We start from the raw sequence: 26,347 nt of genomic DNA, 5'->3' as shown, positions 1-26,347 counted from the left end.
GCATTACACCTTGAGAATAAACTAATCTGAATGAAGATATCCTTCTCTCCTTGCTAGGTTGGTCATGAACCCTTGGCTCCTTCTATGGGCCGTAACATCTTTGGCCGGCCAGTTCTCCAGCTGCCTGGACTCTTTGCTTACGGTATGTACTAAAGCAAAAGTGGAATACTCTAAGTGCTTTAGATTGCTGGTTGCTAAAGTTCTGTAGTTTGAACATTTTTAGCCACAGGTCACTGAGATCTATGCTGTATCAACCATGGCAAGTTTAGATGGGTAGTCTGAAGGAATCTGAGACTCCTTGACCATCGTGGGAGTGAGCATCACGAGGAAGTATTACATTATGGATGACGTTTAACTTCCCAGCAAAAAGATTAAGACTGCAAAGTATTTACATTCCAATGTTGGCTTGCCTCCTGGCAATGTTCTGCTGTTGTTTTGTTGCAAATGTTAGTTACTATTAATAAAGTGGAAAAGATTGAATCTATTGTATTGCCACTTAATTGTCATTTGTCATGCAGCCAAACATATTGTGAAAATTGATGGAAAGCGAGGCCTGTTTAAAGGCCTAACTTCCCGGCTGTGTGCAGGAGCCATCGGGACAGTCGTACATAGCAAGGTGCTGCAGGTGAGTGCACTGTCAGCGGTGAGGCAAGGTGCCGTATACCTGTACCAGTCACTGCATCTGGGAATGGTGGACTGTATCCCCGGACATAGCCAATAGACAATAGGTGCCATTCGGCCCATCGAGCCAGCACCGCCATTCAATGTGATCATGGCTGAACATCCCCAATCAGTACCCTGTTCCTGTCTTTTCCCCATATCCCCTGACTCCGCTCTCTTTAAGAGCCCTATCTAGCTCTTTCTTTAAAGTATCCAGAGAACCGTCCTCCACCGCCCTCCGAGGCAGAAAATTCTACAGACTCACAACTCTCTGTGTGAAAAAGTGTTTCCTCATCTCCGTTCTAAATGGCTTACCCCTTAATCTTAAACAGTGGCCCCTGGTTCCGGACTCCCCCAACATCGGGAACATGTTTCCTGCCTCTTGCGTGTCCAAACCCTTAATAATCTTATATGTTTCAATAAGATATCCTCTCATCCTTCTAAACTCCAGAGTATACAAGCCCAGCCGCTCCATTCTCTCAGCATATGACAGTCCCGCCAGCCCGGGCATTAACCTTGTAAACCTACGCTGCACTCCCTCAATAGCAAGAATGTCCTTCCTCAAATTAGGAGACCAATACTGCACACAATACTTCAGGTGTGGTCTCACTAAGGCCCTATACAACTGCAGAAGGACCTCTTTGCTCCTATACCCATTCGCTTTCTTCACTGCCTGCTGTACCTGCATGCTTACTTTCAGTGACTGATGAATAAGGACCCCCCAGATCCCGTTGTACTTTCCCTTTTTCCAACTTGACACCATTTAGATAGGAATCTGCCTTCCTGTTTTTGCTACCAAAGCGGATAACCTCACATTTATCCACATTAAACTGCATCTGCTATGCATCTGCCCACTCACCCAATCTGTCCAAGTCACCCTGCATTCTCATAGCATCCTCCTCACAATTCACACTGCCACCCAGCTTTGTGCCATGTTTTTGGATCATCTCACATAGATAGATATAAAGATAGATATAATTTAATTGCCACACAACCAAGGTCGGTGGAATTTGGGTTGCCAGCAGCGGTACAGTAATAAAGAACACACAACCACAATAAAAATTTTACACAAACATCCACCACAGCATTCATCACTGTGGTGGAAGGCACAGAACTTGGCCAGTCCTCCTCCATTTTCCCCCGTGGTCGGGACCTCCACCCTCCACAGCCGTTGCTGCGGGCGTCCAGATGGTAAGGGACAAATTCAAAGTCAAGGTGAGTCCAGGATCGGCTCTTCCCAACCAGAGACCGCGGCTTCAGGCTGGTGTAGGCCGCAGGCCGGCGGTCAAAGTTTTAAAGTACCTGCCGTGCCGCAGCCGGAAGCACCGCAGTCTGCAGGGCCGGCGGTCGAAGCTCCCCTCCAGGGGAGATGGTAAGTCCATGCCGCACCCGCGGTAGAAGACGGCCGCGGGCCGGTGGTGGAAGCTTTTTCTTCCCCCCGGGTCCTCCACGAGGGATCCCGGGCTGTAGATGCCGCACCAGTTGGAGTTCTGCAGACCGCTGCTTCAGGCTGCCGCGGGCCAGCGTAACGGAGCGCTCCCCTCCAGCGAGCCCCAGTGAGGTCTCACCCGCGCCGAGAGTCCACGCTGCGCCCGCCGCTGAAGCTCCGGGTGCGTCTCCGGGAAAGGCCGCCCGATCCTCGATGTTAGGCCACGGGGGAGGCGACCTGGAAAAAGTCGCCTCTCCATGGAGGAGGCGGCCGAAACGGTTTCCCCCTTACCCCCCCACACCACCCCCCACACAAAACACACAAAGAAACATTAAAAACAGACTTTTAAACATACTAAAAAAATTAAAAAAAGTTGGGGGAAAAACGGACACGCTGCCGACAGGCTGCTGCAGTGCAGCGCCCCCTTCCCTTAGATCATGTGTGACAGAGCAACCTTGAGTAAGCGGTCTCTGTCACAGTGTGAGACAGTCAAGTGTAGCTGAGCAGAGGTGATCCAATCGCCACAAAATAGCAAGCTGGTTTAGTATGTAGCTCAATGCGTTAGTCCACAACCTGACAAAGCTGGGACTTGGAAACTCGTCGTCAGGTCTGTGTACTCAGAGCATTGAAGCAAACCACTGCAGTAGATTAGAAGTTGAACTGATAGCTGAAGATGACCAGTTCCTGTACAGACACTTATCTCAATGCCTTCCCCTCTAACTCTGACTGTATCCTTTTGTTACAGAGCTATCGAAACATGAAAAATAGTGAGGTGAGTCTGTTTTACTGTAGAACTATTTTAATTTGTCTCTGTGTTACTGCAGCTGAAAATAGGTGACCTTATGTAGAAATGAATGTGAGGAATGGAAAAACTCATCTGGAGCCACATAACAGCAGGGTGTGAACAGTAACTTCTCATTAAAGGAATCACTGAGTCACCCATTTACACAATCACACTGATTTTAAAACCTTCAAAGAAAAAACAGATTTCACATCGACTACCCTGGCTCTCAGTGAAATCTCTAAAAGTTGCCTAGTTACACAATTTGTTCCTGAAATTCATCCTGATTTTTTGGTGATCATTCTCAATCGCTGTTATTACTCATCAAAGAATCTTATCCTTGGCTCATGATATTCATTTTCTGCATATTAACCACCCCTACTTCAGCATGTAACTCCGGTGTGCCCATTATTTGATACGCAAGACGCCATTTATTCGATGAGATTGCAGTCTATAGCTCACTGCAGGGTGTGTTATTCTCTGTAAACTCTCCAGATGTCTTGCTTGTAAAACAGACATTCACCCCAGTATCTTTCATGTTTTGATAGCTCTGTAACAAAGGGAGACAGTGAGAGTTAGAGGAGAAGGCATTGAGTTAAGTGTATGTAAAAGAACTGGTCATCTTCAGCTATCAGTTAGACATGACAAGAGAGTTTTATTGTCATGTGTCCCAGATAGGACAATGACATTCTTGCTTGCTGCAGCACAACAGAATATGTAAACATAATACAGAACAGGAGATAAAAGTTCAGTGTGTTTACATACCATAAACCATATATGTACACAATAAATAAACAGATAAAGTGCAATAGACTGTTATTGTTCAGAGCTTGTTTGATGTTGTGTTCAGTAGCCTGATGGCTGTGGGGAAGAAGCTGTTATTGAACCCGGATGTTCCAGATTTCAAGCTCCTGTACCTTCTTCCCGATGGCAAAGTAGAGATGAGTGTGTGGGCAGGATGGTGTGGGTCTTTGATGATGCTGGCTGCCTTTTTGAGGCAGCAACTGCGATAGATCCCTTCGATGGTGGGGAGGTCAGAGCCGGTGATGGGCTGGGCAGTGGTCACAACTTTCAGCATTCTTTTCCGCTCCTGGACATTCAAGTTGCCGAACCAAACCTTGATGCAGCCAGTCAGAATGCTCTCTACTGTGCACCTGTAGAAGTTCGAGAGAGTCCTCCTTGACATACCGACTCTCCGTAATCTTCTCAGGAAGTAGAGGCGCTGATGTGCCTTCTTTATAACTGCATCTGTGTTCTGGGACCAGGAGAGATCTTTGGAAATATGCACGCCCAGGAATGGTTGATATTAAGCTAGGTGTGATCTGAGCCAACTGGTGAATCAAAAGTTCCCTTTGTTAGCGTAATTAGCTCCTATACTTTGTAGATCTGCACTTGTTCTTTTCCAGCAAATGTATTGATTACTCACCAGTTATGTTTATCTTCTCTTGCAGTGCTCAGAATTGGGAAAAAATGCAGATCCTTCATCGTTGTATCATGTGTTTGAAGAGGTAAGGTGGGGCTGGTCTGTTGCAATGTTATCCAGGAGAATGAGGAGGGATCCTTTCCACCAGCTTTAATGCATTCCCAGGAATGTGCATTGTTTTCTGGAATATTATTGCACTGTGGTTACACATCCAACATAACCATTCAGTCCTGCATTGCACCGATTGCTTCTAGTCCTGATTCTTGTGTTGATCCTTATATAAACCACTTCACCATTCAAATGCTTTTGCGTGAAATGTAGGATTCCAGTTTTATTATATTTGTTCTCTGATAGATGATATATCATGGTCCGTTCTTCTACCACTTCATTAATTCATCCCTTATTTTAAGCAGCATGTTCTTCCTCCTCAAATCACTCCCCAACTAGTAAACAATGCCTTGAGATCTTGTTTAACCTTTCAGTTTCATAGTCATGTCAATCCAGTACCACCCTCGATCTTCACACACATCCTGTAAATGTTTCTTTAACATCACTGGGGGGTGGGGATTAATCATTTAATAACCATCAATTTTGCAGAACTATTAATTAATTGCAGCACAGGTTGGACACCATAAAGCTTCCTCTGCTGTTTAAATTCATCTAACTGGAGCATAAGGTAATTGACTGCTGTTGAGATTATGAGGGTACCATCTCTGTGCCATCTGACTATGCTTTTATATTTTCTTTGTGCTCAGACAACACGGGAGATGATTGCTCGCTCCACAGCTACTCTTGTCACCCACCCCTTCCACGGTAAGACGGGCTTGCTGCCTTCAAAAACATTTGCTGTATTGCACTAACAAAGAATGTGCAGAAGTGTAATGTTGAGCTGTTGTGTTTAATTGTAGTGATCACCTTGAGGTGTATGATACAGTTCATTGGGCGAGAAACCAAGTACAGGTGAGTAGCAAATTGGCTGATGAAGAAAAGCCTTGGGAAGTTGTTGATGCTGTGGGACAGAGCTCCCAGGTCCATAGGTGAGGAAACTTTCCCTAGCAGGACAGGGATGCTAAACACCCAGACCCGCTGGAAGTGACTGAGTAAAAAAATAATAGTGACACAGAAATAGGACATTGCATCAACCACGTGCATTGGTCCAAATGTCTCTAAATGATTCGTGTGATACTTGGAATTGCCCTTAAATTATACTCTACCTTCTTAAGCAGTATTGCATGACCAGAAAATTGAAGTGCACAACTACAACATAAGATTCTGGAGCATCCAGATTTAACATTCGGCAACCGAAGCATAGTAATTTTTTAGAGTGTACACAGCACATCAGATTAATTTAGGAGCATGTTAACATCTGTGATGTATTTGGGAATGTGCACAGTGGTACAGCATATCAGTTTGGGTGTATGCACAGAAGTCTTGACATGAATTCGGGAACATGCGAACAATCAACATGTCGATGCCTCTGTGTATGCATAGGAGTGTACTCCAAATCATGGCATACGAATTCAAGAGTACGCACATAATTTCAAGGACATGCACATTTATGCAGTATATTAATTCAAAATTGTATATACACGCATGGAATATTAATTCAACAGTGTTTCCATAACCATGAGTTTCAGAAGTCTGTGCACAGATATGATGTTGTGTCCAGCAATGATCAAACATGTACACAAGCGCAGCTATTCAGAGAAAGTTGGACAGGTGTCATATTTGCCGGAGATGAAAAGAGAAAGAGAGGATTGAAATACAAGATCCGAAGGGTAGATACGGAGAGAATGTTTCTTCTTGTGGAAGAACCTAGAACTAGGATCATTGTTTAAACATAAAAGGGGTTTAATTCCTCCCCCTCATCCCACACCCCCCACCAACAAGACAAATGAGGCAAAAATGTTCTCTAAGGGACGTACGTCTGTGGAGCTCACTTCCTCGAAGAAGCAGTGTCTGGATATTTTTTAGGCAGAGGGGGATACAGTGCACTCCATAATGTTTGGGACAAAGACCCATCATTTATTTATTTGCCTCTGTACTCCACAATTTGAGATTTGTAACAGAAGAAATCACATGTGGTTAAAGTGCACATTGTCAGATTTTATTAAAGGGTATTTTTATACATTTTGGTTTCACTGTGTAGAAATTACCATCTGATTCTCTTTTTCTGCTTGAAGATTTATGGTTTGCTTTTTCTTTATCTCATAGTGGGATATTCAATTCAGTAGTAACAATCTATCGGGAAGAAGGAATTTTAGGCTTCCTTGCGTAAGTATCATTTTAACTCAGAATGTGTTGCTCTATGGGGTATATTGCTGGATCCTTAATGCCAAAAATATTCCTGGTGCAACCCACCAGCCTACGCTGAAGCACATCCATCATAGTTAGTTCCACTAGCTGCTGTGCGCTACCACCGGTCACATCTTTGCCTCCCAACTCCTATCTGCAGGCATTTTCTCTCTCTGTGATTTACTTACCCTTCCGCACCTATCTCACTGCATCCCCTGGAACTTTCCCTGCAACCGTAGGAGGTGCAACACCTGCCCCTACACCTCCTTCCTCGCCACTATCCAGGGACCTAAATAGCCTTTTCAGGTGAGACAAAGATTCACATGCACCTTGTCCAGCCAGGTCCACTACATTCAGTACTCTCACTGTGGACTTCTACATCAGAGAGATCAAGCATAGACCAGTAACTGCACCTCCACTCTGTCTGCAATGATAATCCTGAGCTCCTGGTTGCAAGCTATTTCAAGTCCTCTTTCCATTCCCACACTGACCTGTCTGGCTTCGACCTTCTCCACTGCCAGGGTGAGGCCAACATAAACTAGAGGAACAACATCTTGTATTCTGCCTGGGTTGACGACAACCCAATGGCAAGAACATTGAATCTACAAATTTCAGGTGACCCGCATCCGATGTGTTCCTTTCACCTCGGATCCACCCAGGTTCTCTCAATACTCCTCATATTACCCAGTTTATTTTACCCCCTCCACCCCCTTGTTCCATTTTACCACCATCCCTCCCTTATCCAGTTCCACATCACCTTCCTTGATTCAGCCGCCATTGTAGTGTCCACATCACCTACGGGCTTCTCATTATTGCCATCCTCCCTTCCTCTCACCTGACGCCATCTGTCCTTTTGCACCCTTCTAACCCGGTTCAACCCATCACTTTCCAGGTCCTCCTCACCCCTCCCTCTCAGCTCTATACAGGCCATCTCCCCTCTACCCTCAGTCCAAATGTGTTGTCTTAACCTAAAACATTGGTCATCCTTCTGGCTCCACAGAAACTGCTTGAATCGCCAAGTTCATACACAATAGATAATCCTCCGACATTTTCACCACCTCCAACGGGATCCCACCACTGGCCACATCTTCCCATCTCCTCCCCTTTTGGCTTTCCGCAGAGACCGTTCCCTCCGTAACTCCCTGGTCAATTTGTCCCTTCCCACCCAAACCACCCCCTCCCCTGGCACTTTCCCTTGCAACCGCAATAAATGCAACACTTGTCGCTTTACCTCCCCCTTGACTCCATCCAAGGACCCAAGCAGTCTTTCCAGGTAAGGCAGAGGTTCACATGCACTTCCTCCAACCTCATCTATTGCATCCCCTGCTCTAGATGTCAACTTCTCTACATCGGTGAGACCAAGCACAGGCTTGGCGTTCGCTTTGCCCAACACCTACGCTCGGTTCGCACTAACCAACCTGATCTCCCAGTGGCTCAGTACTTCAACTCCCCCTCCCATTCCGAATCCGACCTTTCTGTCCTGGGCCTCCTCCATAGCCAGAGTGAGTCCCATCACAAATTGAAAGAGCAGCACCTCATATTTCTCATGGGCAGTTTACACCCCAGCGGTATGAACATTGACTTCTCCAATGTCACGTGGTCCTTAATTTCTCCCTCCTTCCCTTCCCCCTCCCTGCTCTCCCACAGCCCACTGTCTCCGCCTCTTCCTTTCTTCTTCCCGCACCCCCCACCCCCACATCAGTCTGAAGAAGGGTCTCGACCCGAAACGTCACCTATTCCTTCGCTCCATAGATGCTGTCTCACCCGCTGAGTTTCTCCAGCATTTTTGGCTACCTTCAATTTTTCCAGCATCTGCAGTTCTTTCTTAAACAAAATGTTCATACCAGCAGTTTGTTTGCAGTGCCCTCTATTACCAAAGGGTAAGGGTGGTGGGTAGGCCACCTGGGATCAGTGTGGATGAAGGATGATGTGTGTACACTCTGGAACCAAACTCGGTGAGAGATGTGTAGACCCTCTATTACCCATCTGGTGAGGGATGGAGGGTTATGGGTGGTTGTTCTAATGCTCGCTAAGTGAAGGATGATAAAGTTATACAATACAATACAATTCAATACAATACAATACAATTCAATTTATTGTCATTTGGACCCCTTGAGGTCCAAACGAAATGTTGTTTCTGCAGCCATACATTACAAAACAAAAAGACCCGAGACACAACACAGTTTACACAAACACCCATCACATCGTTGTGATGGAAGGCAAAAAAAACTTATCTCTCCACTGCACTCTCCCCCCCGATGTCAGAGTCAGAGTCAAAGTCAAAGCCCCTGGCTGGCGATGGCGATTGTCCCGCGGCCATTAAAGCCACGCCGGGTGATGCAAGGCCGCGCACCGGGTCTTGTTAGAGCCCCCGGCGGGCGCTCACAAAGTCCCGCGGCCATTCCAAGCCGCGCGGGGCGGTGATGTAAGGCCCCGCTCCAGGTGCTCTTCAACCCCGCAACTCGGGCGGGAGAAGTCGCCGTTGCGGAAGCCCCGAAAAGCGGTCTCCCGGTGCCGCCGTCCGCCAAACCCGCAGTTGCAGCCTCCGAATCTCCGGGGGTCGGGTCGCAGCAGCGCTCCACCACCGCTCCACCCGCTCCGGACTCGGCCAGCCCCATGACGGTGAGGTGAGTAGTCGGCAGCTCCGCAGCTGGAACCCCAGGTCGTTCCTGTTGGAGGCCGCTCACGTTGCAGCCCCAACGACAACGGAGACCCGACAAAGAAAAGGTCGGGTCTCCCGTGCAGGGAGAGATTTTAAAGTTACCCCCTCCCCCCCACACACATACCCCAACAAAAAAAATAACAAAAACTACATAAAAACGAGACAAAAAATAATAAAACACAGACGGACTGCAGAGGCCGCTGCTGACGAGAGTCGCGCCGCCCAGTTATGGGTGGACCTGCAATTACTCAGAGAGAGAGAGAGAGAGAGAGAGAAGGTAGGGCGATGGGTGGACTCCCTGTTACTCACCTGGTCAGGAAGGGTAAGGTGATGGGACGCCTCATTAATACCTGGCCTGTGTATATTATCCCTACAGTGGCCTGATTCCTCGACTCCTGGGCGACGTGATTTCTTTGTGGCTTTGCAATTTGTTAGCATATTTTATCAACACCTACATTCTGGAGCCTCCCAGCCAGGTGAGTCATTGTAACTCGGTCCCCGTTAGATCAAAGTCTGGACGGCCCAGGCACCTGTGCTCACTCATCACTGAAGAGAGCACACACTGAGTGGGGGAGAGGGGGTAATTGTGGTATATTGGGGGGGTGGGGGGGGGGGTGGATTTCAGGGTAGTGGCAAGGAAGTCAATGGTCAGGGTGGCTGCTGCATTATGTCCAAGTGATCAGTTTGTACCCTGGCCCAATGCCTGGTAATCAGGGGATGCATTGGCCAGTTGCCTCCTGCTATATCCGCCACGACCATACAGTGAAATTCCTACCACTGTACTAAGTCGACCTTCCGGATAGCTACGCTTGTGAGGATTGATGATTCACAGTGATGCAGAACTGTACCACAGCAAGGAGCCTCCGTGATGTTTGTGGGGGAAGAACTAAAACTATTGCTCTTGAGGCCCGTTATGGATTCTGGTGATGACGGAGTATGTGCTTGGATGAGGGAAGGAGAATACAATACACATTCCCGTTTCTCGGTGGAGCTGTTGTGTGGCTGCTCCCTGGCAGCCGCACTGTGAGATGTTCCATTTCTACAGCTGTGGTCAGTTGCAGGTCCCACCTCAGCCCTGTGGTCACAGCTGGCCATAAATTACACCCTGCACTTTTCTTTGAAACTCATTTTGCTGTAATTTTCATCTATTTTTCTGGGAAACAAAAAGTAATTTTGAATTATTCTAGAAACATGGAAAATAGCAAGCCCTGGAAACCTGAAATAAAGCCAGAATACGCAGCAGCGACTCTCATTTGCACCGCTAGCTTTCTTGGAACAAGTAGGGGAAATGGATGGGACTGACTTGGTGGGCTGAGCCTTTAGTGCAGGACTTTGTGGACAGCCTTGGCCTGGGTCCGGGCCTTGGACTTTGGTTTGGGCAATGGTCCTGGGGTCGCACGCTGGGCTCTTTGGATTGTTTGAAGAGATGATCAACTGAATATATTGTTTTACTCTGCCTTATTTCAGGTCTCTCAGATTGGGGAGTTGAGAAGTTACTCACAGGCTATAACTGGGGTAAGTGCTGTTCAGCATCAGCTATCTCTCTATCTGCTCCCAGCAACTGCCCAATGGGACACTGTAATATTGCAGCTCCATGCACACCTCTTGCCCGCATCGGGTCTGGTGTCAACATCCTCAAAGCTGCTCATGCATGCTAACGTGCTGGGTGGTAAATTGGTGAATAGAGTGTGTCAGCAGGACCTGCCCTTGTTTGGCCAGGGTGTGAAGGACTATTATTACAGTTACCTTTCAGAGGTGTCAAGGCCAAAGATCCTATAGCGGAGCAAGATAGACCAGTCCTGCTAAATGCAATGGGCTGACGTGTAGTACGCAACGGAACGGAACGTGGGCCTTTTTTTCATCCATTTCCGTAACCCGACCCGACTCGCAGTGTAATCAACGTTGCGGGCGAACAGTTTGTGTTAATAAATTAAAATTCTGAACATGAGGAGATTTTTACCAAATAACTTTTATTTTTACGAGAATGTTTCTGTAACCGGCTTCCGTCTCCGCACTAGTATCCTATGGGATCTTTGGTGCGGAGACGGAAGCCGGTTACGGAAATGGGGCCGAAAATTACCCATGAATCTGCCCATGACCGTACTACGTCTTTTTCGTCGAGTGATCTATCTTGCTCGCTATAGGATCTTTAGTCAAGGCTGCTTCTGAGCATTTCCTTTGCTTTGAGAAGGATTTACTATTGTCCCAATTGAATGCCTGAAATAATGTGCAAGCATGTTGAACTTTAACACAAGTGCAAAATGGGTTGCTGTTCCTCCTGTTTGCATGTGGTCGCACTCTGGCAATGGAGGAGGCCCAGGACAGAAAGGTCTGTATGGGAAGGGGAGATAAAATGGTTAGCAACCGGGAGCTCCAGCAGGTCCTGGACTGGAGAAATAGTATGTAATATTAAGCTTGGGTAGCTTACAACCCAACACCATCATCGTGGAATTCTCCAACTTTATGCAAGTAACTTACAAACAACACCTCCCCCCAGCAACTTTCCTCTCATTCCTGTGCCCCACCTGGATGCACAACTATTTGTCCCTTTTCCCTTTACCCGCCTCCAGTTCCTTTTCACCCGTAACCATGTTCTTCAGATGTGCTGCCTGACCTGCTGAGTTACCCTAGCACTCTTGTGTTTTTGTTTTGAAAACCAGCATATGGAGTTCCTTGTTTCTACAATTAATTGTGACTACTTTGAGCTTTAACGTCAATTAATGGAGTGAGCCTACTCTGCCCCTTCTCAAAAGAGAGGTGGGACTCCAAGAGCAGCCAGCAAGCAGAACTGGGCTGGGAGAGTCCGATAGCACCACATCTTTGGCATTTGTCAATCAGCTAAAGATGTTAAGCATCTAACAACACGCCCTGTTGTCTCCGCTTCCTTCACGTTGCTTTTGCAGAAACGGGACATTTCAAAATGATCCAAACGGGGTTGCTACTGTTTCATTGAGGTGATGTCCCTTGATTATAATGACCTCTTCACTCTGGTGCTTTCATTACAGTTCCTGGCCAGTATGCTGACCTACCCCTTTGTCCTTGTCTCCAATCTGATGGCAGTCAACAATTGTGGGTGAGTTGAACCTTTATTTAATCCAAATGCAGGTGAGGGTGTGTGTTCTAGGAAGGGAAGCGCAGGCATTGCTGTTTGTATACTCACTATTTCATTTCAATTTGTGCCCAAACACCTTGCTCCTAATGGCAAAGGATGTGGGAAATCAGATTGTTTCCCTCTGCTGCCAGTATTCAATGTACCCAGGACTGGCACATTACGGTTCGATAGTGGTCATAATTTTAGTAGATTTAGCATAATTATAGAAAAGGACCAAGTTAAAATAAATGTTCTAAACTATAGTAAGGCACATCTTACTAATGTGCTGGAAATAACTTTATGAAGGGAAATAGTAAGATTAAACGAGAACTTACCAGTTTGAAGTTTGATCTTGATTTTATGAGGAGTTACGATGAGCGATTACGTGAAGAAGGGCCGTCCGTCTGCGTGTGCGTCAATCTTCAAAGCAGCGGTGTTAAATCACAGATAACAAAGAAGACCTGAGAATAGTAAGATTGTGAAAAACTAGAACTTCCATGTGACCTTGATAATATGAGGGTGGGAGCGGTGGGCACGTAATCGCTCATCGTAACTCCTCATAAAATCAAGATCAAACTTCAAACTGGTAAGTTCTCCTTTAATCTTACTATTTTACTTCGGAGTCACGTGAGTGACTACGTGAAGATTTCAAAGCTCTGTGATTTTACGCCGGTTACGAATCCAGGCGTCACACACTGAATGGATTGACCATGGATGCGTGTAATCATTAAAGCATTCAGACATTACGTAGTTAAGTAAAGACACTGATGCTTTAAATGAAAGAAAAGTTTTTTAAAACTAGTTTCCCCTCCCAACCTTGGGGGTAAACTAAGGGACAGAACTTAAAATGGTACGTGCAAACACCCCAGTCCGGTAATAGGTTTGTTATAAAACCGGTGGACAGTTATTTCATTCGTCCATCCTGCAGCCACTAGGATGTCGTCAAGAGGCACGTCCATAGCTCTTGCTGCCGACGTAGATGCAGCCCTGGTGGAGTGAGGTTTAACCATATAAATGTTCACTCTGTTACCGCCATTACCCCCTTGACCATCTGGAGATGGTTTGAGTTGACACCTTCTGGTGTGGTTTTTAAATTTTTTTTTTTTTTTATGGCTGATGAGGACCGATTGTTCTGAGCCTCTGAGGTTCTCCGTAACTCTCAGATAGTGGTGTTAGTATGTTACCACACACACAACCGTAGGTCCTCTGGATATGCCAAGAACTAGATCTCCATCCCTGGCATTCCTGGCCTGCTATGTTTATATCAGGTTCCTGATTACGAATGTTATGTTGTTCATATTGGTGGTCATGTGGTCCAACCGTAGCTTTTGCAGTGTCTGGACTCTTTGTCAGCATACCACCTTCAGGGTTAGTTATAGGCGGTCAAAGTAGGGTTAGTACCACGCTCACATCCCATGTGTCCGTGTATCTTGGCCTTAGTGGTATTAAATTATAAATTCCCTTCATGAATTTTGTTGTAAAGGGGTGTGTTCCTATCGACCCGTGCCCTGCTTCCAGCATCAGATAGGAGGAGAGTGCGCCTCTGGCACTATAGATTACACTATAACTTTGTTTATAGTTATGGTACAGAGTTGATAGAAAATCCAAGACATCTGTTATCCGAACTGTGTTGTATTTGTTCGGACAGTCCTATGCCTTGAAATGGCCTCCTCAGAATCTGCAGACCAACAAGTTAATACGTTCGTGTAGTGGATGATTACTCCCTGTAACTGGGTTCACTAGGAGGTCCCTGCTCTTGGGCACAGCCATAACTGGCTGGAGTATAGTTCCCAAAAATTTTGGGAACCAGGCTTGAGTAGGGCAATCTGGCACTACCAATATGCCTGTGGCTTAGTCTTGCTTGATTTTGGTCAAGCATCGGTTTGTGAGACAAATTTGCGGAAAGTATACATAAACAATCCTCCCCAATTGAGGGAGAAAGCATCCACTGCCTTTGCTCCTGGATCCTGCTTTGCCGGACACATATCTGGGTAACTGATGGTTAGTCTAGATGCAAACAGATCAATATCTGGTATGCCAAATCGTGTAGTTATTTCGTTAAATACTGTCTGATTCAACATCCATACTGTGTTGTTATTAAACATTCATGATCCAGCATCTGTCACCGCGTTATATCTACCTCGTAGATTTCCCAAATATTCCTCTTGATACACCAGTGCCAAATGAGGTTCGACAATCTGTCGTAAGATACAGATTTTACACCACCCTTGTTAGTGGATATGTGCCACCGCAGTGGTGTTATCAATCTGAATTTGAACAAGCACCGGTTGCATATTGCTACAGAAACCTTGAGTCCAAATTGTGCCCCCAACAATTCTGGGTAATTGATTCCATGTGTTGGGGAATTACAGACTCCTGCCCCCACAGCTCTAGACTGTGTTTGTGGCTCCCCATCCTTAGCCGCTTGCATAGGTCTGAAGAACCCTTGATGGCGTTCAAGCAAAATTTACCTTGAGCTTTCTCACATTTGTTATCCACCATAGTTATTCAACAATGGCCTCTGCTGGCAATCCATAGTTTTGCCAATTTGGCCTGCATGGAATCTGAGTGTTCGTTCCTTTGCTCGCTGTAATTCTGGTAATGCAAAGGCCCGTGACGTACTGCTGGAAATGCGACTACTATTTGCCAATTACACTCGCTGTTTACCTGATAGATGGCTAGTATTTGACTATCAGGTCATAGCAGGCTTGATTAATATAGTTGTTTGCCCCTAGGCAAAGTCACCAACATATTTACTGTTTTTGATAGTAAATTCTAGGTAATCAATTACCCTTGTAGGTGTCAATTTCGATTTAACTGGATGGATGAGGTAACCAATTCTATCAAACAGGGTTTTGGTTTGCTTTGACTGATGCTTCTGCCAATTCTTGGTGACTCCAAAATGAAATTGTCCAAATATGCCATTACTATGTGGCTCTGAGACCTTTGTAGACCCAGAATTGGTTTCCGTAGTTTAGTCAATAGTCTAGGAGCTGATGTCAACCCATTTGGCAGATCCATGCCATCCAGTTAAACTTCAAATATCTCCTGTTCTTAGTGAATAGACACCGAATAGTATGCATCTTTGAGGTCGATGCATGCCATGTGACCATTTTATAGGAAGCTCCTATAAAACAGTTGTTAGACCGTAACAAAAATTAATGTTTCTAAAAGTCTATACTGCACAAATGAGTTAAACCTGGATGAAGTGACATCCTCCATCTGTCACATGTCCTGAATGGCAATGCTGCCCAAAATACTGGGCCTGCCTCAAAGACCACTCCAGTCCAAGTTCCAAGTCTGCTTGGAACCTATGTATGTTGTGCAGTAAAAATAATCACATGTTATTATCTGTTTTTTAAAACCAGTTCTGACAATTCATGTTATTGTCATTTTGAACAAAAACACAAGAGTAAATTACCAACATGTAACTGGTCCACAATCCCTTGTTTCAGTAAACCCAGACCCACCTACCTCCATGGCTACCAGTGGTCTTGTGGTAAGCCCAAAGGCCCCTGATGCAGGTCCTTTTCTCTCCTTGATTGGGAGTAGGACTGGTAAGGAGTGTGGATTCCATGTTTCTCCTGACCCCTGCTTGGGTCTGGTCTGAAAACCTCATCATACTGAGCCTGCCTTGTAGGACAATTCTGGCCATAATTCTGAGTCTGCCTTGAAAGACGACTGATCATATTTCCGTGCCCAGCTTTCAAGCTACCACCGGATTCAGTGAACCGCTTACCCCCTATGGAGGTGTGGGGTGTGTTGTCGCCTACTGATGAAGTTTTGCTTGTCGTTGAACCTAGATTGGTCCGACAGCTTTTGCTTCCTTCTTCTGGTCTTACCTGAAGAGAGGATTCGGCGGCTTGCTTCAGTATGTTCATACTTTAAATTCAAGATCAGTTACCTACTGATCACTCACACTCCCCTCCACTGAGAGTGAGATTCGTGGGCAACCCTGTAAACAGGTGCTGCCGCAGGCCCCTGAGGATACCTGTGCTGACATGGCCCTTCCAGTGGACCTAAATGAGGTTCTAGCTTTGGGTCAGACTGAAACGGACCATGAATGCTCCTCTCCTAAGAGCAGGAGACATTTGTGCAGCCCTGAAACAGGTGCTGCTGCCTGCGGGTTCTCCATAATACCCGGGCTGTCAATTAGCTAGATCTCCATCCAGGGAAGCACCCAGTGGAACCTGGATGATTGCAGAAGTACTTATTTTCTGTTGTTTGTATGGAAGCTTATTATTCCTTTTATGTAAAGCATTTTGGTGTCAATGCGAGTTGACCCGAACAGTGCAATATAAGTAAAACTTACTTACTTACTTCCTTTCTTCTGCTTGTCCCTGGGAAGGTTTCTCCCCCTCTTTTTGTACTCTGATTCAGAGTGGTTTCTTCCATATGTAGTTCCCCCTCCAATGGGGAAGACATTGGGCTGCCCCATGTGCGAGGCTCCCGGCATCGGCACTGCTGTAGGCCGTGCTGTACTGCTCCCTTTTTTGGAGCAGATCATTGTTGGAGCAACTTCACCATAAGTTGCTCCATGTGGGAGAAGTTGTCCTCAGACGCTCTCCGTTGAGGGAGGGTATCCCTCTTCCCCGGACTCATTTGAATCAACGGGTTTGTTTAGACTTGCGGGTGGTATTACGTCCCGCAGGACAACCATGGAGCTCCTGCTCCCGCACAAAGTCTCCTGCCGATTCTGCTGTCGGCGCTAATGTCGGGAACAAGACCGTCGCCCGCTACTTGGAAAGCTGCGGTCTTCGGCAGCCGACATCCCCGCGGGCCGTCTCCTCGACATCTGGGCTCTGAAACTACAAAAAAGCTTCAAGCCCGAAAGAACGCAGGTAAGTAGTTCAACTCACCTTACCTGCTCATCCCGACGGCTGGGAGGACACAGTGCCTGCCAGTCCGTCGTGCGCATGCGTTCAGACGTAATGACGCGCACGCAGACGGACGGCCCTTCTTCACGTAGTCACTCACGTGACTCCGAAGTAAAATCAGGCAAAGGGAAGCATTCAAGGAGATTGAAGGATTTTGCGGTAAGCATGTTCCCACAAAGAAAGCGGGACTGCTCAATCCTGAGTCCCCTGGTAACAATGCACAGAAGGTAGGGTGAGGCATTAAAGGAACCACAGTGCGTGGTAGTGTAGAGAGTGAAGGTGGTTGTCAAAAATTGCAGCAAGATCTTGATCGGTTGGGCAGGTGGGTTGAGGAATTTGATGGAATTTAATACAGAGAAATATGAGGTGTTGCATTTTGGTAAGATTAACATGCGCAGGACTTACACGGTGAATGGTGGGGTTCTGGGTTGTAGAGCAGAAGGTTTGAGGAGTGCAGGTACATAGTTTGTTGAAAGTGGCACCACAGGTACATAGGGTGGTCAAAAAAGCTTTTGGCAATTGGCCTTCATTAGTATAGAAGTTGGGAGGTCATGTTGCAGTTTGTTGGTGGTCTGCAGTTCTGTGTTCATTTCTGCGCACATGTTATAGGAAGTATATTGTTCAGCTGAAAAGGGTGCAAAGAGGATTTACTAGGATGTTGCCAGGACTCGAAGGCCTGAGCTATAGGAAGAGGTTGAGCAGGCTAGGATTCCTTAATGCGCAGGAGGATGTGGGGTGATCTTGTAGAGGTTTACGAAATCATGAGATGAATAAAGCGGGTAGTCACACAGAGTCTCTTGCCCTCAGTAGAGGAATCAAGAACCAGAGGATATAAGTTTATGGAGAGGGGGGAAAGATTTAATAGGAACCTGAGGGGGTAGCTTTTTCCACACAAAGGGTGGTGGGTGTATGGATCGAGCTGCCAGAGTAAATAGTTGAGGCAGGTACTATTGTAGCGTTTAAGAAACATTTGGGCAAGTACATGGATAGGATGTGTTTGGAGAGATATGGCCAAACACAGGCAAGTAGGACTGACTGGACATGTTGGTCGGTGTGGGCAAGTTGGGCTGAAGGGTCTGTTTTCACACTGTATGACTATGAATAGAGGGGAGAAAATAAAATAATTTCTCACAGAGGGCGGCGAGAGTCTGAAACTTGCTACTGAAGGGGTGAGAGAGGCAGAGACGTCAATCACATTTCAACAGTGCACGTGAAGAGTCATGATGTGCAGGACTGTGGACTCGCTGCTGGAAGAGGTTAACCTGGTAGCTACTTTGTGATGTTGGGCCAAATAGGCCTCTTGTGTCAGACATGTTCTATGATTTAAAGCTGATACAGAGGCATTACTGCAGCATGCACACTGGGATGCAGAATGTTGCAACTCAATGAACTGGAAAAGATGTCTGCTGAAATAGAAACTGGCTGGCATGTTTAGTGTGGTGGCCTACTAGCATTGAGGCATTACCAGCCATAGTGTGTAACAGAAGGTAACATCTAACAGAATTCATATCAACTGAGGGTTGCGTGATAGGAGCATTGTATGGTGTGCGCATATATATGGGAGTGTGTGCGCACACACTCTCCTGTCGATCTAACAGCACACTCCCAGGAGATGCTGGGTTGTTGAATCATTGTGTAATGTATGTGCATCTGTCTCTCCCCAGTCTGGTTGGTGGTCTCCCTCCCTATGCTGCCGTGTACAGTTCATGGATTAACTGTTGGCGCCAGTTGAGCAGAGAGGTGAGTAGAGCTGCTTCTGCTGAGCACACTGACTTGTTACATATTGTTCTGCCAACAATTGATGGGTTTTAGATTGTCCAGCAATAAGTAGTAATGGGGCTGTCCCACTTGGACGACCTAATCCGCGAGTTCTGGCGAGTTTGTCCTCGACTCATACTCGCAGCATGGTCGACACGAGGTCGTAGGAGGTCTTTGTAACTCTCCTTCATGCTCGAGAGTGGTCTCTGTGTACTCGAGATCTCAGCTAGGTCGCGGTGTATTTTTCAACATGTTGAAAAATGCCCGCGAGTAAAAAAAAGGTCACCATGGAAGAAATCGATACTTTTTTTACTCGTAGGTTTAGTCGTAGTAGGTCGGCATGTTAGTCATAGATAATCGAGGGTAGTTGTAGATAATCTTCATCATAGTCGAAGGGAGGTCGAAGGAGGTCGTCTTCAATCTCCACTATTCGGTGGCGAATTTTCCCGAAGTTAGTTGTAGCTAGTCGAAGCTGGTCTTCAACATAGTCGAAGGAGGTCTTCAACATGACATTTTTTCGAACTCTTCTAAACTCTCCAATTAGGTCGCCCAAGTGGGACAGACCCTTAACTCTCCTGCCACCTTAGAAATGTAAACATTTGAAGTATATGAAATGTGAGATCACTTCTCGATCCAGAGTATAGGCAGGAAGTAGGTTCCATGGCGAACCATTGCAGGACTCGATCAAGCAGTCCTTCAATTCAATGCCTAAGATGCATGAATATACCCTTCCTTTGCTACAGAAAGTGAAACCGTTGAATGTTCCAGGTCTGAGGTCTCTGCAAAACTCTATGCAGTTGCAACAAGACATTCCTACCCTTATGCTTCAACTCCACCACCTAACCACCATTTAACATGCTGATTCTTCATGTCCTTCACCTACCAGTGATGTTTGGCTAACCGGCCTGCAATTTCCTGGCTTGCACTTGCAGCCTTTCTAAAATATAGACAGAAGTAGGCTGGGTGATGATGAAATTATATGGCATGCTTGCTTTCATCGGCCATGGCATTGAGTTCTAGGGTTTGGGGCATCATGTCACAGTTGTACAAGATGGTGAGACAGCACATGGAGTATTGTGTACGGTTCTGATTGTTGTACTTTAGGAAGGATGTGATTAATTAAACTGGACAGGAATGCAGAAAAGATGCATGAGGATGTCGACAGGACTTGAGAACTTGATTTATAAGGAGAGTGGATAGGCTGGGGCATTTGCCCTGCAGCACAGGACCCTGAGAGGTGACCTTATAGAGGTATATCAAATTATGAGGGATAGATAAGGTTTTCGTTTTAGAGATACAGCGCGGAAACAGGCCCTTCGGCCCACCGAATCAGTGCCGACCAGCAAACCCTGCACACTAACGCTATCCTGCACACAAGGGATAATTTACAGTTATACCAAGCCATCTTTGGAGTGTGGGAGGAAACCGGATATCCTGGAAAAAACCCACGCAGGTCCACGGGGAGAACGTACAAACTCTGTAAAGACAAACAGCCGTAGTCAGGATCGAACCTGGGCCTCTGCCGCTCTAAGGCAGCAACTCTACCTCTGCGCCACCGTGCCGCCTCTGGTCACCGTCTTTTCCAAAGAGAGGAGAGTCTAGAACTAGAGGGCATATGTGTTGGGTTAAATGGGACAGATGTAAAGAAGCCCTGTGGGAGAAGGTTTTCAGACGGAGAGTGGTGGGTATATGAAAGATGCTCCAGAGGCAGGTAGAAGCAGGTATAATCACAACATTTAAAAGCCATTGATACCGGTATGTGGATAGGGAAACTTTAGAGTGATCTGGGCCAAATTGACTAGCTTGGTTGGCAGGATGTTAGGCTGAATGTCTTGTTTCCATGTTGTATAACTCCATGACTTGCTTCATCTCATGTCGCTGTGGATATTCAACTGCTGCATTATCCAGTCGATACAATGTAGCTGGACTATACCACACAGATTAAACATGGTTCTCACCGACAGGCCCTGTAGAGTTTGCAGGTTTTCTGTGCGATAGTTCCGAACATATCTTTACAACTTGAATAAGCTCAGTTTCAGAATTGAAGAATGGTAACCAATGCATGTGAAGCTGTGAGTGACAAAAACAGTGTTATCTTTACTCTGGTTCCAGTTCACGTGTTTTTCTATGCAGTTACATCACAGTTAGATTATATCTTAATTACACATATTGTCCTGTGTTTTATGAGCCTCAACATGCATTGATGTTAGTTCTCAAGGCTGACACATAATGAATAATTAGTAGAGCGAGCAATGACACACAGCATTGACCTGCCAGTTATTTCATAATCCCGGCACAGGTACATTATATGCAAGCCAATGTCAAGTGACATTACTGTAATTATTGGAACTCTGTCCCAAGCTTGGTTCCAGGCATACTTAATTACAGAGTATACGTTGGGGCGTACACTCATCCATCAGATGGTGCCTAGGATATCTCCAAGAGTTAAGTGTTAAATGTCCAATTGTCCCCAAGTGACCATAATATAGTGGAATTCTGCATTAGGATGGAAAGTGACACGGTTAATTCAGAAACTAGGGTCCTGAATTTAAAGAAAGAAGACTTTGAAGGTATGAGATGGGAATTGCCTAGGATAGACTGGCAAATTATACTTAAAGGGTTGACGGTGGAGATGCAATGGCAAAGATTTAAAGACCGCATGGATGAACTCCAAAAATTGTTCATCCCTGCCTGGCGAAAAAATAAAAGGGGGAAGGCGGCTCAACCGTGGTTAACGAGGGAAATCAAGGATAGTGGTAAATCCAAGGATAGTGCTAAATCCAATTGGCCAGAGGAAGCAGCAAACCGGAGGACTGGGAGAAATTTAGAACTCAACAGAGGAGGACAAAGGGGTTTTAGGGGGGGGGGGGGAAGAGCATGAAAGAAAGCTTGGGGGAATATAAAAACTGACTCTAAAAGCTGCTTTAGGTATGTGAAAAGGAAAAGATTAGTGAAGACAAATGTAGATCCCTTGCAATCAGAGATAGGTGAATTTATAATGGGGAAACCAAGAAATGGCAGAACAGTTAAATGCATACTTTGGTTCTGTCTTCACTAAGGAAGGTACAAATAATCTCCCAGAAATACTAGGGGACTGAGGATCTAGTAAGAGGGAGGAACTGATGGGAATCCACATTAGTCAGGAAATGGTGTAAGGTAAACTGTTGGGACTGAAGTTTATATATTAACGATTTAGACGAGGGAATTAAATGTGACATCTCCAAGTTTGTGGATAACACAAAGCTGTGGTGGCAGTGTGAGCTGCGATGAGGATGCTATGAGGCTGCAGGGTGACATGGATAGGTTGGGTGAGTGGGCAGAACAGAAGCATGGCAGATGCTGTATAATGTGGATAAATGTGAGGTTATCCACTTTGGTGGCAAGAACAGAAAGGCCGATTATTATCTGAATGGTATCAGATTAGGAAAAGGGGAGATGCAACGAGACCTGAGTGTGCTTGTACATCAGTCACTGAAAGTAAGTGTGCAGGTACAGCAGGCAGTGAAGAAAGCTAATGGCATGTTGTACAGGGCCCTGGTGAGACCGCACCTGGAGTATTGTGTGCAATTTTGGTCTCCTAACTTGAGGAAGGAGATTATTGCTATTGAGGGAGTGCAGTGTAGGTTCACGTGGTTAATTCCCGGGATGGCGGGACTGACATATGATGAAAGAATGGGTCGACTGGGCTTGTATTCAGTGAAATTTAGGATGAGAGGGGATCTTATCGAAACACATACAATTCTTAAAGGATTGGGCAGGCTAGATGCAGGAAAAATGTTCCCAATGTTGGGGGAGTCCAGAACTAGGGGGTCACAGTTTAAGAATAAGGTGTAGGCCATTTAGGACTAAGATGGTCTTCACCCAGAGAGTTGTGAATCTGTGGAATTCTCTGCCACAGAAGGCAGTGGAGGCCAATTCACTGGATGTTTTCAAGAGAGAGTTAGATTTAGCTCTTAGGACAAAATAAATCAAGGGATTGGGGAAAAAGCAGGAACGGGGTACTGATTTTAGATGATCAGCCATGATCATATTGAATGGCGGTGCTGGCTCGAATGGCTGAATGGCCAACTCCTGCACCTATCTTTCTATGTTTCCATGACATGTGCACTGGGAACAAAATAATGAAATTCTTACTTTCTGCAGCGGTACAGGCACACAAATGCAACAACACAAAAATAAACATACAATGAACATCAAATTGTCGGTTATACTTGATAAACAGACCATAATAGTGCTAGCCAAAGTTTGTAGTGCAATCTATACAAAGTTCATAGCAGTTCAGTACTGATATAAGGTTGTGGTTAGGGCGATGCAGTATGGTTGAAGTGGCTTTACCTCCTTCCTGATGGTAGCAGCGAGATGAGAGCATTTAGTACAAAGCCTGCATTTATACTTTCAATTCCCTTCTCAGCCCATTTTGAGAGTTTCTCTCCTAATACTTCTATGTTTCTCTTTCAGGGGAATATGAGCCGAGGAAACAGTCTGTTTTTCCGGAAGGCTCCAGCTGGGCGGATGTATGCACTTGACCAGAAACGATTTGTGTAGATGCATGTGGCTTGGAGCTGTGATTGGGAAAGGTTGGGGTTGTGGGCGAAGATGGTGGGGGGAGGGGGGGGGGGGTTGGGGAATGTGGGACCTGATTTGTATGATTTTGTTTACAATGACGTACCTGCAGTTTTTAATGATGTATTGTTGATCCACACTGGCACAATGTGTTTTATGATGGAATCAGATGGTCTGATTGAAAAGGGAAATAGTTTTATTTTAATTCCCTTGATGTTAACCAGGGATTAGCATGAGTGACCTTTGTGAGGTATGACAGGGTGTGCCATGCCGTTGGGAATGAGGCACTCAGCCAAGATGGCAGCACCATTCTATATAAAATAACAAGACGGCATGGGACAGGGAAGGGAGTTCTGTGGCACGCTTCCCCTACTTTTGCTATTTCAATGGTGACTGTTTAATGGAGACAGGATCTCCAAAGGTTTATGTGCTGGAGTGATTCTCTTTCTCACTCTCTCTCTCCACAATTCTACTCCTCACCAGGAGAGGGGACAGTACTGAAGACATTAACACTTCATCTCTTTGTCCATGTGTCAGCTTAGTGGACCTCCGAGGAGAGCAGCTAAGCCTGATCCTGTCCAGGATGTGCTGCATCATGGTTTTGTACTTGGTCCCCAACTCAATGGTGCACTGAAGTATAACCTGCAAGTAGCTAAATTGGCGATGACCATGGATCTCAGCATGCTACGTGGCATTGCATGTACCGTATAGACCCACACGGAGAGGCAGACATGGGTTCCTCAATTCTATTTATAATTTAGTTTTATGTTCCTATAATCTTGAAACCGAAATTCCAGTCAGCTGACACCAGATGGAGAGTTGGCTGGTGTGAATGTTTCCATACCTGGTGCTTCAACCCCTGGGACAGCTCTTGTCTCCAGTGACTGTCCCCACCAGCAGTGAGAAGTGGCATACAGCCCCAGTGCTGCACTCGTGTCTCTCTAACTGAGGTGCCAGTTAACAACAGACCTGTCAGACTAGGGTGCATTAACTGCCATGTGTTGATCTGTTCATAAAGCAGGTTTGTGCGCTCTGAGTTTTCCAACATTGTATGATACGCTAATAGTGGCTCCTGTCCAGGCTATACAGAGTGTTGTCAAACACTAAACCACTTTGCTTGTACCATATGTGTTATTCAGTTAAGCCCAATTCAGAAGATCTGTGTCTTGAACCGATTAAAATGATTGACTACAATACAAAGAGATGATTTCAACCTCTTCTCAACCCAAATTTAGAGGTATGTAATTCCCTCCACTATATTCTGCATTGATTACTGCACAGGCTATCTATCACTCACCATCTTCTGCACGCAATGTACAAGAGGTTAAAGTTAATATAATGGTTCATTCCAAATCAATGTTAGATATAGTGTGGAGCAGATCAAGTCTGCCACCTCCATGAAGGGAAAAATCAGGAAGGGTATATCTATGGGCGACTTCCACAACCCAATACATGTTAAGAAACCTGTGTGGTTTTGAAGTGAAAGTAATGTAATTCAACAGGTTCAGCAATGTGGGGAACTAGGAGTTATTGCAAACGGGATTTAAATAAGGCTAAGAATTATACAAGACAAATGAATGGTTCTCCGTCCCCTTTTTGTCAGTTCACCTGTTCTGGAATTTAAGGTTGGACAAAGTCAGCATCTTGACATAACTACTTAACAGTCTTATGATACTGTTAAGTGAATTAGAGGATACATCTCAGAGTATCAGAATAAGTGATTAGAAGGCAGCACGCATGCAGCGCAAGTAGTTAAAACCCGCATGTACAGATTAATTATAATTTTAAATGGCTTTGCTAAGAAATTGAAAGTGAACTAGAGGAATGGCCACAGCAGTGGCCCTGGGGGTTGTTCTGATCATAGACTGATCTGTCACACACAATTGAGTGGACCACTATTACTGTGCCTGACACTGAGGGGATCCCTGACTTTGTTGGATGGGCATGAGAATAAAGAATAATTTACAAATTCTGCAAGGTGTGGGCTTTACTGATAACCAGCAGAGCACATGGAATAGGCCAAACAGATATAGTAGGGAGAGAGATACGAGCAATGCAGGTCTGCAGACCAGTATCAGTGCAGAGAGGTAAGGGGGCAAGCAGACGGAATGTAAACAGGTTTTTGAAGAGAATGAACACTTAATACTGAATTTTGTGAATAGCATCTTATGAAATCTTGGAACGAATGGTACTAGTACTAGCTGCCTAATTATTTTTTCGGTAGACAAAAATGCTGGAGAAACTCAGCGGGTGAGGCAGCATCTATGGAGCAAAGGAAATAGGCAACGTTTCGGGTCGAGACCCTTCTTCTGACATTCAGAATTCTTCAGAATTATTTCTTCTGCATGTTTGTCAATGTAAAAGAAAAGCTACTAGGGTACCAATCGTTTGACAATGTACATGAGTCTTATGGAAGTACCCACTATTTTAATTCTCCTCACCCCATATATCTTTTACCTAAGTTTATTCTCTCAGACAAATCATTGAAAGAAATGATGATGATTTTGGAGTTTGACATCCAAACGTCCCCATAAATGGCATCTACAGCTGAGTCTGTAAAGGGACAAAGCTTCAAGAGTTTCCTGCTCCTGCAGTTCAGCTCTACTCCAGCAGGGGGTTTGTTGGAGACAAAGTGAAGTATTGCACAGACTGAGGCTGGATGCATTGTAGATCCGAAGGTAAGGATCAGAATTTGCATATCACCTTGAAAAAAGATGAAGGATGGGAACAAATTTGTTGGGAAAAATTATTTGGGCATAATTTTCTCCATCCAACTTTGTTATTGGAATTGGAAGCTTTTGTACAGTT

At 45.5% G+C, this 26,347-nt stretch overlaps 1 protein-coding gene and 1 non-coding gene across 3 annotated transcripts in view; both read left to right on the top strand.

Annotated features, from left to right (window-relative positions):
• The window catches only part of mtch2 (mitochondrial carrier 2), a 38,998-nt gene extending 13,487 nt beyond the window's left edge, over positions 1 to 25,511 (top strand). The window contains exons 2-13 of one of the 2 annotated variants that reach the window (XM_033038440.1): positions 58 to 142; positions 519 to 625; positions 2,835 to 2,861; positions 4,322 to 4,378; positions 5,049 to 5,106; positions 5,202 to 5,253; positions 6,508 to 6,567; positions 9,627 to 9,726; positions 10,718 to 10,765; positions 12,256 to 12,323; positions 18,883 to 18,958; positions 23,435 to 25,511. In XM_033038440.1, the coding sequence (XP_032894331.1) occupies positions 58 to 142; positions 519 to 625; positions 2,835 to 2,861; positions 4,322 to 4,378; positions 5,049 to 5,106; positions 5,202 to 5,253; positions 6,508 to 6,567; positions 9,627 to 9,726; positions 10,718 to 10,765; positions 12,256 to 12,323; positions 18,883 to 18,958; positions 23,435 to 23,521 (825 nt within the window). In that variant the 3' untranslated portion in view covers positions 23,522 to 25,511. The remainder of the gene's footprint in view (positions 1 to 57; positions 143 to 518; positions 626 to 2,834; positions 2,862 to 4,321; positions 4,379 to 5,048; positions 5,107 to 5,201; positions 5,254 to 6,507; positions 6,568 to 9,626; positions 9,727 to 10,717; positions 10,766 to 12,255; positions 12,324 to 18,882; positions 18,959 to 23,434) is intronic. The other variant, XM_033038441.1, reaches the window with a different exon arrangement.
• On the top strand, positions 20,857 to 20,985 carry LOC116984879. The gene has a single exon (XR_004415154.1).
• Positions 25,512 to 26,347: the final 836 nt, after the last annotated feature.

Source organism: Amblyraja radiata, chromosome 20 (genome assembly GCF_010909765.2).
Source record: "Amblyraja radiata isolate CabotCenter1 chromosome 20, sAmbRad1.1.pri, whole genome shotgun sequence".
NCBI classification, from domain to species: domain Eukaryota; kingdom Metazoa; phylum Chordata; class Chondrichthyes; order Rajiformes; family Rajidae; genus Amblyraja; species Amblyraja radiata.
Note: the sequence above shows the minus strand (reverse complement) of the source record. Positions and strands in the feature narration are given on the sequence as shown.